This window comes from Scyliorhinus canicula, chromosome 8 (assembly GCF_902713615.1).
Source record: "Scyliorhinus canicula chromosome 8, sScyCan1.1, whole genome shotgun sequence".
Taxonomy (NCBI): Eukaryota; Metazoa; Chordata; class Chondrichthyes; order Carcharhiniformes; family Scyliorhinidae; genus Scyliorhinus; species Scyliorhinus canicula.
The window spans coordinates 68583284-68598399 of record NC_052153.1 but is presented as its reverse complement, the minus strand read 5'-3'; the positions used below and the strand labels follow the sequence as shown (position 1 = coordinate 68598399).

At 49.7% G+C, this 15116-nt stretch overlaps 1 protein-coding gene across 1 annotated transcript in view; it reads right to left on the bottom strand.

Annotated features, from left to right (window-relative positions):
* Positions 1-15116, bottom strand: part of LOC119970307 (long-chain fatty acid transport protein 6-like) — a 116998-nt gene that overhangs the window by 32557 nt on the left and 69325 nt on the right. Inside the window, exons 6-8 of the mRNA XM_038804707.1 lie at positions 7183-7273; positions 2882-3080; positions 1662-1759 (exon numbers count right to left, since the gene is read on the bottom strand). Of these exons, the coding sequence (XP_038660635.1) occupies positions 1662-1759; positions 2882-3080; positions 7183-7273 (388 nt within the window). The remainder of the gene's footprint in view (positions 1-1661; positions 1760-2881; positions 3081-7182; positions 7274-15116) is intronic.

Here is a 15116-nt window from a genome sequence, read left to right as displayed (position 1 = left end):
AGTATTTATTGCCTGTCCCTAATTTCCCTTGAGAATGTAGCGGAGAGCCCCTTTCCTGAACCTTCTGGAGAAAGTACACCCATAGTGCTGTTAGGAAAGGAGTTCCAGGATTGTGATCCAATGCCAGTGAAGGAACGGTGAAATAGTTCCAAGTCAGGGTGGTATGTGGCTTGCTGAGGACCTTTTGACTTATGATGTTACCTTGTGTCTGTTGCCTTTTTTCTTCTAGGAGGTAGAGGTTGAAGGTTTGGAAGCTGCTCTTGAAGGAGGCTTGGTGAGTTGCTGCAGTGCATCTTGTATATGGTTCACACCGCCACCACTGTGTGTCGATGGTGGAGGGAGTGACTGCTTAAGATCCTGACAGGATGCCAATCAAGCAGGCTGCTTCGTCATGGTGGTTTTGAGCTTCTTGAGTGTTATTGAGGCTGTAATTATTCAGGCAAGAGGAGAGAATTCCATCATGCTCCTGACTTGTGCCTTGTAGATGGTGGAGAGAGTTTGGGGAGGCAGGTTGATGAGTTACTCGGCACAGAATTCCCAGCCTCTGACATGCTTGTGTAGTCATGGTATTTATATGGCTTGGCTAAGTTCAGATTCTTGTCAATGGTAACCCCAAATATTTTGTGAGTGGGAAATTCGGTGCTGGTAATTCTATTGAATGTCTGGGGATACAATTAGATTTTCTCTTATTGGAGATCACTGCCTGGCGCTTAAGGGGGGTGTAAATATTACTTACCATTTATCAGCCCTAGCCTAAATGTTGCCAGGATTCTTTCTGCATAGATAAGAACTGCTTCAGTATCTGAGAAGTTGCAAATGATACGCAATATTGTGCAATTATTATGCAAAGATCCCATATTATGACCTAATGATGGGGGAAGAGTCATTGATAAAGCAGCTGAAGATGGTTGGGCCTCAGACCCTACCCTGAGGAACTCCTATCATTGACTGTATCCACCAACCACAGACATCTTCGTTTGTTACTCCAACCACAGGAGAGCTTTCTCCAATTCCAACTGACTACCCTATGTACTCTGAAATTTTCTCCAACCGCTCCAGGGTTCTATTCATTCTGTGCTTTCAAAACCCATCAACAGGGCAGCATGGTAGCACAGTGATTAGCACAATTGCTTCACAGCTCCAGGGTACCAGGTTTGATTCCTGGCTTGGCTCACTGTCTGTGTGGAGTCTACACGTTCTCCCTGTGTGTGCGTGGGTTTCCTCCGGGTGCTCCGGTTTCCTCCCACAGTCCAAAGATGTGCAGGTTAGGTGGATTGGCGATGCTAAATTGCCCTTAATGTCGAAAATTGCCCTCAGTATTGGATGGGGTTACTGGGTTATGGGATAGGGTGGAGGTGTGCGGTTGGGAAGGGTGCTCTTTCCAAGAGCCGGTGCAGACTCGATGGGCCGAATGGCCTCCTTCTGCACTGTAAATTCTATGAACAGGTTCTCCACAACTGTGCAATGGGCTCCCGCCTTTCAATTTCTGTTTTCCTTTCGCGCTTCACCAGTGTTCATCTTTCTTGCACCCATTGTATACTCGTGAAATCGGCACAATTAGACGATGTATAAAGACCCAAATGCCATAGTTAGCATAAAATTAAATCATTTTTTAAAGTCTAAACTTAATTAAAGACTGTTATTACACAGCTATTCTTCACCTTCGACAGCTACTCCATATACATTGGCTTCTTCTACAAAGTCCAGCATTCCGATAATTTCAGCCACCTCCGTGGTTGCAACATTTTCCCCTTTCCACCTAAAAACAAAGACATTCAGAGCAATGGTTATATCATTAACATGGGAAAGTTTTCATGGTGAATACTTGTTTTCTGGTTGAAGCACTGAGCATGCGTTTAGAGTAGTCAAATATCTGTAAATTGTGAATTATAATTCATAGAATCCCTACAGTGCAGAAGAAGGCCATTCGGCCCATTGAGTCTGCACTAGCCCTTCGAAAGAGCACTCTACCTCGGCCCACTCCCTCACCGCACCCCTGTGACCTCGTGCATTGATCATGGCCAATCCACCTAACCTGCACATCTTTGGACACACTAAGGGGAAATTTAGCATGGTCAATGAATCTAACCTACATATCTTTGGACAGTGGAGGGAAACCCACACAGACATGGGGAGAATGTGAAAACTCAACACAGACAGTACCCCCGGAGTTGAACCCGGGTCCCTGGTGCTGTGAGGCGGCAGTACTAACCACTCTGCCACTGTGTCACCCGCTGCCATTAGAGACATTAGAGCTTGGTAGAAATAAGGTGCTTTCTGAAGGAATCCTATAATCTAATTTCTCCCTTGTGCAATGAAAATAGTTAGAACCCATTTCCTAATCTATTGGGAGGTGACTCCTACCATGGAGCATTCAGTAAGCATGCTTCTGACCGTTAAAAGTTCTTGCATGGGTTTAGTAATCATGGAGGAGTAGCAGTCCCAGTCAGGACTACTGTCCAGCTCGGCTGCTACCTGGGCTGGCTTTTGTGGCACGAAGTTAACTAGCCCACTGATAGAACTCCGCCCCTCAGTGGGGAGCCCGTACTCCACGGCGCTTATAGGGAGATGAATTGGGTCATTCCCGTGGGTCTCGTGGGGGTTTTAACAATGGGTATTTTTGTTGTTCACAAAACATCATTTATCAATTCTGTTTGCAGCAAAGTCCAAAGAAGACAGAATCAATACTGTTGACACCTGATAATAGATACACTGAAGTAAAATCACAAATTCATTTGAAATCAACAACTTGATCTTGAGATTTCAATAGAAAATCAGAAAATGTTGCCACCCTGTCTTCTAATTGTGAACGCAAATAAACCCCATTATTCATCCTCAATGGAATAAAGGGTGGAGGTGTTTCACATTTAATATTACTTACCTAAAGGTGTCCCCAATCCGATCGCGGAAGTAAATGTAGCCATCCTGGCTCTCAGACATCAGGTCCCCAGTGTTGAAGTAGAGGTCCCCCTTTTTAAAAACGTTTTCCAGTAGCTTCTGCTGTGAAAACTTCTTGCTTCCAGCATAACCACTGAATGGGTTCCATTTAGTCACTGGAGATATGAGGAGTCCAGTCTCACCTACCGTAGGAGTAGAATAAATTGATAGTATCAGTTTGCAAAAAGGACAAAATAACAATGCGGCCAGAATTTGGGCTATAATTAACAATGTTGTGCCTGCACTCTGTACAATCCAAACTTCCACTGTGTTTGGTCATCACGTGCTAAATAAGAAAGAGAGAACTTGCATTTGTATAGAGCCTTTGGCACCCTCAAGATGCGCCAATGTGCTTCACATCCAATTGAGCACTCTTTTAGTGCAGTTGTTGTAGTGAGCGGGAAATGCCGTGAGCTTCTCGGTACTCGGCCCAGCGAGGCCAGCAAAGAAATTCAACGGTAATTGGTCCACTTAACAACGCCTCACGGGCTTCTCGTCGCAAATGAATGCTTGCCAGCTGATTCGCCAGCACCGTGCTCACCAGCCTCCAGCTAACAAGGTCGAGCATCACTTAAGCTGCACTTGCTCAGCCAACCCCAGCCAGCTCGCAACAATGGCGCCCAGGAGACTGGCCTAAAGATTTAGAGATGCTGACTTGGGGAGGTTACTAGAATGTGTGGAGGCCGGGAGGGATGTCCTGTTTCCACAGAGGGTGAGCCACAAAGCAGCCAGTGCTCGCTGGGATGAGGTGGCGGCAGCTGTCAGATCGGGGGGTATGACCAAGAGGACGGGCCTTCGGTGCAGGAAGAAGGTCAATGACCTACACCGGGCAGCACGAGTGAGTAGACACCAACCCCCCCCCCCCCCCCCCCCCACTTCCTCTCCCCCTCCCAAGGGAGCATCCACCCCCAACTCCCCATGCAACCCCAGTCCTTCCTCCACCCTCCTCAACTCCCCCCTCCCCAAAAAAAATAGCTCTCTGTCCCACCATTGTGAACCATTTGTGTGGCTAACGATATCCTTTCTGTGTCTCCTCAGGAAAAGCTCTCCCAGAATCGTTGGGAGAGGGACCAAACTAGCAGTGGGGTCCCGGACATAAGAGTCCTTATTTCCTTCATTGAGCGTGTCCTGGAAGTAGCGGGGGTGGCCGAGGACAAGATCTGTCAGCCACGCGGAAGCTGACGGACGCCGAAGAGGTGAGGAACCACTGGGATCCACCCAGGGAACCTATCAAAATGTGAGTAGTGATTGCTTTACTGACTGACCCATCCCTCCCACTGACCACATGTCCATTCTCCTGCAGGTCCACCAGCCGATGGTGCTGACCCATCCCAGGCGGCACCCTCTCCTGACTCCGAGGAGAATACTTTGAAGGAGAGCTCCAAGGATGCCACCGTAGTCGCGGCACAGCTGTCACCCGACCCGCACCCCCCCATCAGCACAGATACACACACTTCGGTAAGACATGCTAGTGGACAGGCTTCTGGGGCACAATCTGGTGAACACCAGACCACTGATGTTGCACATTGGGTAGAAGCAGGAACCCCCAGGCAAGACAGCAGTCGGAGGGTTGCTAGATCCCAGGACCCAGCTGGGTCCCAGCCTGATGCTGAGCCTGTGGAACTGTTGGAGATGATAGGGACCAACATAGACGTTCAGAGGGAGATATCATCGTTACTCCAGCAGATCCACAGCCGCTTGGAGGAGTCCCAGAGGCTAGGGGCACAGGAGATGGTGCCGGCAATAAGTGACACCAAGGCCAACACTGCGAGGGTGACGACCGCAGTGGAGAGCCTGGTGCACAACGTCGGCATCATGGGTAAAGGTGTCCAAGGCATCGCTCAGTCGGTGATGACCATGGCCGAGGCAAAAGCTCTCTCATAATCGGCAGGAGGGGGCCCAGACTGGCGGTGGGGTGCCGGACTTGAGAATCCTAACCTCCTTCAAGGTGTTTTTAAGGCAAAAATTTGAAGGAAGGACCTGTAGTGATTTTAAACCGAGGTGTTTAGGCTGCAGGGCTTGGCACATACACAACAGTAAGGCATGGAGGTAGAGCAGGGCAGGGAACAAAATACTCTCACAGCTTGTAATACGACTTTAAAGCTGGTGAACACCAGATAACTTTATTAAACGAGAACATTAATTTAAGGGAAGTTGGGAGAAATTTCCGGTACTGTTAAAAAGTGGCGGGACATTTTGACATGATGGGCTCATTTGATGAAGACCCAGAGAACTGGAAATCATATTCAGAAAATTCCATTATGATATTCTAGCCAATAAGATTTCAGATGATATTAAGGTCCTTTCATTGCTAAGCACAATTGGAAGCAAAGCATTCAATTTGTTAAGAAGCTTTGTTCAGTCCGAGAAACCTGGGGATAACTCGTATCACAAATTGGTTAGACATCCGGTGGTGGCCATGGAGTGTGTGGTCGCACATTTGGTGGCTCCTAATCAAGGTGGATTTTTTCAGTCCTTCCCCACCAGTATGGGGTTCTTTTTGAGGGCAAAAGGTGATACTCTTCTGGTGAGGCTGGTGTATGGATCAGCTGATGAGAAGTACCACGAGAAAGAGAGAGCAGCTGGAGCAAGAAGGTTTTTGTGGTGCACCACAGGTGATGATGGCGGAGGACAAGGGGCAACGCTACCCATCCAGTGGACGATGGAGCAGCAGGAAAGAGGCTTTGAAGGATTTGGCCAAGATGGTGGAGCCGTTCTGAGTTGCGATTGAGAGAGTGGAGCTGAGGCAGAGGCTCAGGGCCTGCCGATCCAGAAGGTGGAGGAGGCCATGGGGGAGCATGAAGAGCGGCTGGTCTCACTAGAGACGGAGTTGGGGATGGTGCTGGACAGCCAGAAATTGGACAGAGAGAAATTGGAGGACTTTGAGAACCGCTCAAGGAGGCAGAATCTGAGGATCGTCAGGATGTCCGAGGGCATCGAGGGAGCTGAGACTGCGATGTATGTGACGAGCATGCTGGAGAGGTAGATTGGGGGGTTGTGGGGGGGCATTTGACCGGCCCCTCGAGATGGGCATACAGGGGACTGAGAAGGAGGCCACAGGTGGGGGAACCACCGAGGCGATGGTGGCGAGGCTGCTTCAATATTTGGACAAGGAGAAAATTCTGAAATGGGTGAGGTAGACTGAGAAATGCACCTGGGAAGGGAATGAGCTGTGGGTCTACCAGGACCTGGGTGCGGAGCTGGCGAAGTGTAGGGCCAGGTTCAACTGGATAAAGGCTTCCCTCTTGAAGAGGGTGGTAAAGTTCGGGTTTTTGTACCCTGCCTGCTTGTGGGTGACACATCAGAAGCAGGGGTTTTATTTTGACTCGACGGGGAGGCGACGGACTTTATGAGGGACCATGGACTGGAGGGGGAATGGGGTTGGTGTTGGCTTTTTTGTTTGAGATAGGGAGGGGTTGCTGACATGGGAGGAGTTGGTGTGGCGCAGCTGGGAAGGGAGAGAAGGCGGTGGACATCCGGCGGAGGGCCTGCAGGGGTGTGAGACACAGGTTGGGGGCTGGCTCAAAAAGGGTGGGGGGGGGGGGGGGCGCTGGTGAGCCCCCCGGCCAGTCTGGAGGCAGATGTTGTGCTTTTGCAGGAGATGCACCTGAAGTTGGGGGATCAGACGAGGCTGAGGAAAGGATGGGTGGGGTAGGTGTTCCATTCGGGGCTAGATATGAAGATGAGGGGGGTGGCGGTGTTGCTTAATAAGAGGGTGGTGTTTGAGATGGGGAGCATTGTGGGCGATCGGGTGTGTAGGTATGTGATGGCCAGTGGGAAGTTGGAGGAGGTGCTGGTGTTCCCGGTAAATGTTTAAAAGTAGATCTAAGGTCGAGAAGAACAAAGTCCCAGACGTACGCAGGCAACCAGTGAGAATAGATGCTCACCTGATCATCTATCCTATTCACTGTGTTATTGCAATGTAATAATTTTGTGCCTGCACTTGTGTATAGATGTAGTGTTTATATTAAAATACTAGTTATTAGATGTTTTGGACCTTAGCAGAGGTAGTGATGTTAAAAATGTGGATTATTGTAGTTGTGTGCATTGTCTCTTTAAGAAAGGAGTCATGTGACATGTGATGTGATTGGCTGCTTCATTGCCCTAAGTTTAATACCAAACCTTGTACAGTGAAGACCTATCTGATAAATCTCTGTTGATCTTGCATTCAACTCATGTGCATCAGCAATTTATTTATGTTGTAAAGTTGGTCCAAAGTTACAACAGAATTCAATTTAAACATACCGTTGCCAACCTTTTCACATTGTCCTTGTTCATTCCTTATGGGTGTCTCCTTTTGAGCATCATACTTCACCAGTTTATATGATAGAAATGCCTAAAGAATGAAAAGATTTGAAAATAATTATTTTCCATGTAATTACATCTGATGCAAGCCAAAACTAACTATTCCACAATTATATAATTGGTTATGTAAAGTTCATGAAAATCCTCTTAAAAGGAGGAATAGTCTTGTAAACATTAGATCACTTACTTTTGATATAACCTTCCTCACTATACGTATACACTTCAGTCAAGCTCATTCAACAATCACCTTGAGCACCATGGGCGCGATTCTCTGACCCCGATTCTTTGGATCGGAGAATCGCCGGGGGGTGGGGGCGGCGTGAATCCCGCCCCGCCGCTCCGACGTCGGCTGCCGAATTCTCTGGCGGCAGTTTTTTCGCAGGGGCGGGGATCACGTGGCGCTGGTTGGGGGGCGTTGGCAGTGGCCCATCCTGGCGATTCTCCAGGTCCTGATGGGCCGAGCGGCCGCCTGTCCTGCCGGCGTGGATTAGACAAGGTCCATACCGGCGGTACCTGGCTTTGAGGGCAGCTTGTAGAGTCCTCAGAGGGGCACGGGGGGCCCCCACGGTGGCTTGGCCCGCGATCGGGGCCCACCGATCTGCGGGCGGGCCTGTGCCATGGGGGCACTCTTTCCCTCCGCGCTGGCCTCTGTAAAGGTCCGCCATGGCCAGCGTGGAGAAGAAACCCCCGCGCATGCGCAGGGATTCCGCAATTTCCAGGCAGCCCGACGCCGGAGTGCTTCACGCCACTCTTTGGCGCCGGTACGGCCCGCCTGCCGGTTGGGGGAGAATCCCGGCCCATATTTTTGAAACGTTTGTGTAATTTTGAAAAGCAGTTCTTCTCTCCCTTTGAAGTGTTTAAGCCTTTTTCTGAGCTTTGTTTCTATTTTGTTAGAGAAGGGAATCTGAACTAAGCTTCAACTATAACTAGCTCCGAAATTGAAAGGAAATATTTGTATTTGATGAACTACATTTAAAGATTGAAAACTCTAACTTAGGTAAGTAAGTTATTGTTCCCCCACTGCTGTTCACCCTATATACAAGAGTTATCCTAAAGTCGTGTAAAAGAAAAAGCCAGAAAACTATTAGGGCCTCACGGTAGCATGGTGGTTAGCATCAATGCTTCACAGCTCCAGGGTCCCAGGTTCGATTCCCGGCTGGGTCACTGTCTGTGCGGAGTCTGCACGTCCTCCCCGTGTGTGCGTGGGTTTCCTCCGGGTGCTCCGGTTTCCTCCCACAGTCCAAAGATGTGCAGGTTAGGTGGATTGGCCATGCTAAATTGCCCGTAGTGTAAGGTTAATGGGGGGATTGTTGGGTTACGTGGGTTTAAGTAGGGTGATCATTGCTCGGCACAACATCGAGGGCCGAAGGGCCTGTTCTGTGCTGTACTGTTCTATGTTCTATGACGGGGTGGCACAGTGGTTAGCACTGCTGCCTCACAGCACCAGAGACCCGGGTTCAATTCCGGCCTTGGATGACTGTCTATGTGGAGTTTGCACGTTCTCCCCGTGTCTGCATTGATTTCCTCCGGGTGCTCTGGGCCGGGATTCTCCGAGTCCTCGCTGGCTCGCCGAATTGGAGATGACGCCGAGACAGCCCGCGACGCTGGTCCCGCGACTGGAGAATCCGGCACCAGCCGCGCAGGCGCGATCGACACGGCGCCGGTTAGGGGCCGTTGAAAGAGGCCCCCGCGGCGATTCTACGTGGTCGACCGGCCGAGTTCCCGCCGGCGTGGATCTAACATGGTTCCACCCAATGGGAGCTCAGACCCGCGACCGCGGTGGCTATACAAGTAGGTGGCGGGAGTATCTGACTCCCGAGGGGACCTCCACGACGGCCAGGCCCGTGATCAGGGGCCACCGATCAGAGGGTCCGCGCGATCCAGGGCAGTGCCTACCTTCTTCGGTGCCGGCCTGCTGTGTGGCTCCACCATTGCGCGGCATCGGCGTGCGAGCAGCCGCCGCGCTCATGCGCGGACCCGCGGCGAGCAGTGCAGGGCCGCTTATGGCTTCTGTAGGAGCGCAGAGCACTCCAGCACCGTGCTGGTCCCCTGTGGGCAACAGAATCGCTGGGCCAAGGGACCCGGTGACGGTGTTTATGCCAGCGTGAACACTTAGCCATATTTTCAGAGATTCTCTGAAAGGTGCTTTTACCAAGAGAAGAACTTAAAAAGAAAAGTTCGACAAAATTCCTCAAATTTGTAAGTGGGTGGGGAGGGGTGTAATTTACAGTTGCAATTCCAGAAAACAATCATCTAAATCCTGTCAACTAGATAATGGGTAATCAACATTATAGATAGAGCTAAACAACAAATCAGATCAAAGTCCTGCAGTCCTGTTACATTCAACCGTGAATGGTGGCAGGCAATTAAACTAACCGGAGGAGCAAGCTCCACAAAAAAACTTCAAAAACAAGGGCTAGAACATTTGCAACCATTTGACTATCGAAGTACAGAACTCCTCAGATAATGGAGTGGTCTATGCTGCCATAAAGCACAACCAGGACAACATCTAGCTGCACTAATAAGTGACCAGGAACATTCAAATACCAGGCAATGACCATCTCCAACAAGAAAAACTCTAACCGTTGCCCCATGACAGTCAAACACCATTACCATCCCTGCCTACATCTCCAATTAATAGTTTGGGGTACCATTTGTTATGTTGTTCTTTTAAACATAAACTTTGTAGAAATGTAACATTGAATGACAAAGCAAGTGAGATCGTGAGGACCAAGCAGGCTCAGCTGTCACATTAAAGATAAGCGAGAATGGTGCGTCGCGCAGTTTGGACGGCGTGGCTGCGAAGGTCAGCCGGCGTGGGTCCCGAAGAATGGCCGGTTGGTAAAAATGGGTCCTGGGCAAGAAGGTTTGAATAACATTGGTTTAAGGTATTCCCTTTATAGGTGCCCGCAGATCATACCACAATCAAATAATTCATCCTTAAAGAATCAAACTATTTCCATGACGAAGGCAAAGAACATGGCTCTGAATGCAATTCAACACAAAGAAATAGCTTTACAAGTTTCAGAAAGGTATTTCATATTTGCTTGCCCTTCAAGTGTTAGTTATAATGATGTTTGCTGGAGGCTGCTGTATACTTTCAGAATGTTGTTTAGGGAGTGCTTTGTTTGTATTGCATTTTAGGTTGTGTTCCGGTCACAGTAGCGTTACTTGGTGTTTCTGGTTTTAGTATTGTCCTGATTTGGCATCTATTTCATCGCATTGTAATTCCATTTGATGTTTGTACTTGATATGATCTAGGTTCTGGGCATGTGCTGATGATTTCTGTTGGACTCCAGGTGCTATTAGTTGGGTGTTGTCATCAAATTTTTGTTCTGGTGGTAATTCATGACCCAGTTGTGGGCCTCTGTCACCTTCCTCTATTTTTTGTTCTCTTGACTGTCATCTTGTTTTCTCGCGATGTCTAAGATTCCCTCCCTTTTATCCTGCCCAGGGACCGCTCTATTGCACTGTTAAACTAAAGTTGTCTCTGGTCAGCATAATTGGGCCTGAATTATGCATGGTCATGCGCTGTGTCAACGCATAAGCCTGCCACAGATGTTTCCTATCTTCCCCATAGCTGGAGACTATCTAAGACTGCTGACATCAACTATTTTTTCTAATCTGGCAAGTTGAAACATGAAACAATATCAAAATTTTCCAACATTAACTCGGACAAAGGTCAAGATCCCTTCTGAGTCCATACATCGATAGGTAGGGATTTACACTCTTCTTAATAGTTCTCATAGTTACTTCAGTATTTTTATTACTGCAGAAAAATAATATCAAATATTAAGAGAGATATCTCTTGACCTTTGCCTTACATCCAGCTCAACTCAACAATCTTATCTCACTTCGCCTTTTGCAAACTGCTACCTATGATCTGCAGCATGAGCAGAAACTATAATAGTTTTGAGCATTTTCTGAGCAGTCTTAACCATCAGCTTTATTCATAATTGATCTTCAAGTGTTGACCTTATTCTTTTGCTGGATCTTTATGCTGGTCATTGGATATGCCTGATGTGTTCAGTTTTTGGACGCCTCCACTGCCAATACCAACTTTAATTTTAATGGCTGGTTTACCCAATTTGAAATATTGAGGTTCAGAAAAAGAAAGCTTATGTTGACGAAACAAAGTAAATTCAGACAGGTGTTTGGTTGCCTTCCAATTGAGTGTTGGAAATTTTGTGGTCATCTTTCACCTTTTTTTGCAGGATCTTTAATTCTATGTGGAGCATTCTGATAGTTATTGGCCAGAATGCTCCGGCTGTCTGCTGGTGGCACTGCATTCCCGCCCATAGGTTTCCCGGCGGCATGGGGTGCCTTCAATGGGAAATTCCATTGACAGGGGCAGGAACGCAATCCTGCCACCAGCGAATGGTGCGTCCCTTCCTGCTGCTGAGAAACATGTGGCTGGAGGATTGGAGAATCAATTTCATCCAATGTTTTAAGAGTCAATTTGGCTCTGAGGTGCAAAACCTTAGTGGCCAATATCTTTTTTTAAAATGTTTTTTTATTGGGTTTTTGAACAAAGTATATTTACCGTTATGTACACAAAATAGAATACATACATATATATATATATATATACACATAGAGAAGGAAACACGCACAAAAAACAAAACAAACAACAAAAAAAAAGTTAGAATGAAATAACTGGTAGAGTATTATGTGTTAGCTCAACAACAGCAGCTCTGTACAACTGGCAATATTGTTTTTAGCACATATTTAGGCATCTGTTCGTGTGGGGGGGGGGGGGTACATATACATTTGGGCGCCGGGGAAACAATTACAGAACAATTACAGAGGGCAATACCCGAATGGATCTGGTGTTGGTGTTGTCGCTTGCTTCTCCTGGACGGTTTTCGCTGCCGTTGTCGTCTCACGATCACCTCTGCTTCAGCCGTTCATTCCATCTTTCGCCTGGATTTTCCTTATTCTCTGCTCCTGTAGATGCCAAGTTTGTTATCGTTTCCCGTGCCCTCCTCCCGGCTGTCATTCCCTTGCCTCCTCCCCCCACCTCACTGGTTCTCCTCTATTGTTCCCTGTCTCCTCCCTCTTACCCCATGTGGTGAATGTAATATAGATGTATATATGTTAATTCACACTGTCTTTGTAAGCGCAGTAGCGCTATCCTACCACTAGGGGGAGTAGCGCTGGGCGCACTCAGGAACTTGTACTGGGCTCCACCCTTGGCTCCGCCCACGACTCCTCCCGCTAGTGCAGCTGTATAAATACCCTTGTCCAGAGTCAGCCTGAGTTCACTACGAGTTCATCGACAAGTAACAGGCTGGCTCTGAAGTAAGTCGATTAAAGCCTAGATTCACATCGGAAACACGTGTCTGGTGAATTGATGGTTCCATCAATTTAATCGACTTAAGAACAATAAAGATCGATTATGGAATGGCCCTCAAGCCTGGACGCCTGGAACTCAACCCGCAGGATGCAGAGGCTAAAGAAATCTTCTCCCACTGGATCCGGTGCTTCAAGGCCGACCTGGCCGAAGCGAGCACAGCCGAAACTACAGAGGATCAGAAGCTAAGTCTACTGCACGCGAGGTTGAGCCACAGAATCTCTACGCAACTAAACTCGGCCAGTTCATATACTGCGGCGCTAGCAGTTCTCGAAAAAATGTATGTAAGGCCCATTAATGAAGTTTACGCTCGCCATGTGTTCACAACTCGCTGTCAGCGGCCTACGGAATCACTCGCCGAATTCCTAAGAGAACTTAATAATTTGTCCAATGACTGTGATTATCAAGCGGTTACCGCGGCTGAACACAGAGAATTGGCGGTACGCGATGTTTTTGTAGCGGGCCTCAGGTCTAACTATGTGCGCCAACGACTGCTGGAAAAGGGGACCCAGGACTTAGAAAGGACTGTGGAAGCTGCTACCACAATGGAGGTCTCCTTCCGCAGCCTCACCTCGTTCCCCGCGGACCCCGCGACCCAATCATGGTCCCCCGACCAGCGACTCCCCCAGGCCTGTGCTATGCGGCCGCCCAGCCATCATGCTGTCCCAGCCAGCCACTATGCTGCTCCAGCCTGCCATTTCTGCGGCCAGAATCAGCACCTGCAGCAGCACTGCGCGGCCGCAACGCGACCTGCAGCAGCTGCGGGCGAAAAGGGCATCACGCAAGAGTGTGCCTCGCAAAAAGGGCCCCAGATTCCAACTCCCCAGCGACTCGCAATAATCGTTCCCCTCACTCGCAGCCCCGCGGGGCCCGAAACGCTGCGGCCTATGCCCCGACTCTGCCCCCTCCAGCCACGTGCGATCCATGGGGGCGGCCATCTTGGAAAACCTCCACCACGCGGCCGGCCACGTGCGACTCATGGGGGCCGCCATCTTGGACGCCATCTTCCTCGCCGCCCGCCACGTGCGACTCAAGGGGCCGCCATCTTGGACGCTATCTTCCTCGCTGCTCGCCACGTGCGATCCACGGGCCCGATCGGCATCTCCGCACTCGGACAACTCAGCGGAGGAATTCGAAATAAACTATGAACTCAGAGGGCAGTCATCACGGGGCCACTCCAGCACAGCTGATCGAGCCGCCGACAACCCGCAACTCAGCGCGGTCACCCTGGACCAATCACGACCAAAGAATCTACGAAACTCAATGGCAGAGGTCCATATCAACGGGTCCATATAACGCCATGCCTCTTCGACTCCGGGAGCACAGAGAGCTTCATACATCCAGACCTGGTAAGACGCTGTTCGCTCCCCGTTTTCCCCTCGCAGCAACCTATCGCGCTCGCTTCAGGTTCCCACTCGGTCCAGATCCAGGGGCGCACCGCCGCGTCACTCACAATCCGAGGCGCTAGCTACTCGAAATTCAAACTCTACCTTTTGCCCGAACTCTGCGCGCCACTCTTATTAGGCCTAGACTTCCAATGCAACCTCAAGAGCCTCACCCTCAGCTTCAGAGGGCCCCTGCCCCCACTCATGACCTGCAGCCTCGCTACGCTGCAAATTCTCCCCCCTCCTCTCTTTGCCAATCTCACTAAGGACTGTAAACCTGTAGCCACTCGTAGCAGGCGGTATAGCCTGCAGGATAGGGTATTTGTCAGAGCAGAGGTCTGCAGGCTACTCAGTGAGGGGGTTATGGAGGCCAGCAATAGTCCCTGGAGAGCTCAGGTGGTGGTTGTTAAGACTGGGGAAAAATTCCATATGGTGGTCGACTACAGTCAGACTATAAATAGATTTACGCTCCTCGACGCGTATCCCCTCCCCAGGATTGCAGACATGGTAAACCAGATCGCCCAGTACCGGCTCTTTTCCACGGTGGATCTGAAGTCTGCATACCACCAGCTCCCAATCCGCCCGGAGGACCGCCACCACATGGCATTCGAGGCCGATGGCTGCCTCTTCCATTTCCTCCGGGTCACTTTTGGCGTCGCGACTAATGGGGTCTCGGTGTTCCAATGAGCAATGGACCGAATGGTGGACCAGTACGGGCTGCGGGCCATGTTTCCATACTTGGACAATGTCACCATCTGCGGCAATGACCAGCAGGACCACGACGCCAACCTCCACCGTTTTCTCCAGACGGCACAGAAACTGAAACTCACGTACAACAAAGAGAAATGCGTTTTCCGCACATTCAGACCAGCAATCCTCGGTTATGTCGTGGAAAACGGCGTCCTGGGCCCCGACCCGGACCGTATGCGCCCCCTCTTAGAACTCCCACCCCCTCATTGTCCCAAAGCCCTCAAACAGTGCTTGGGATTATTTTCCTACTACGCCCAGTGGATCCCTCAATATGCGGACAAAGCCCACCCACTCTTTAGGACCACACGATTTCCCCTGTCAGCCGAGGCACGCCAGGCCTTCGATGGCATCAAGGAGGACATCGCCAAAGCGGCCATGCGGGCGGT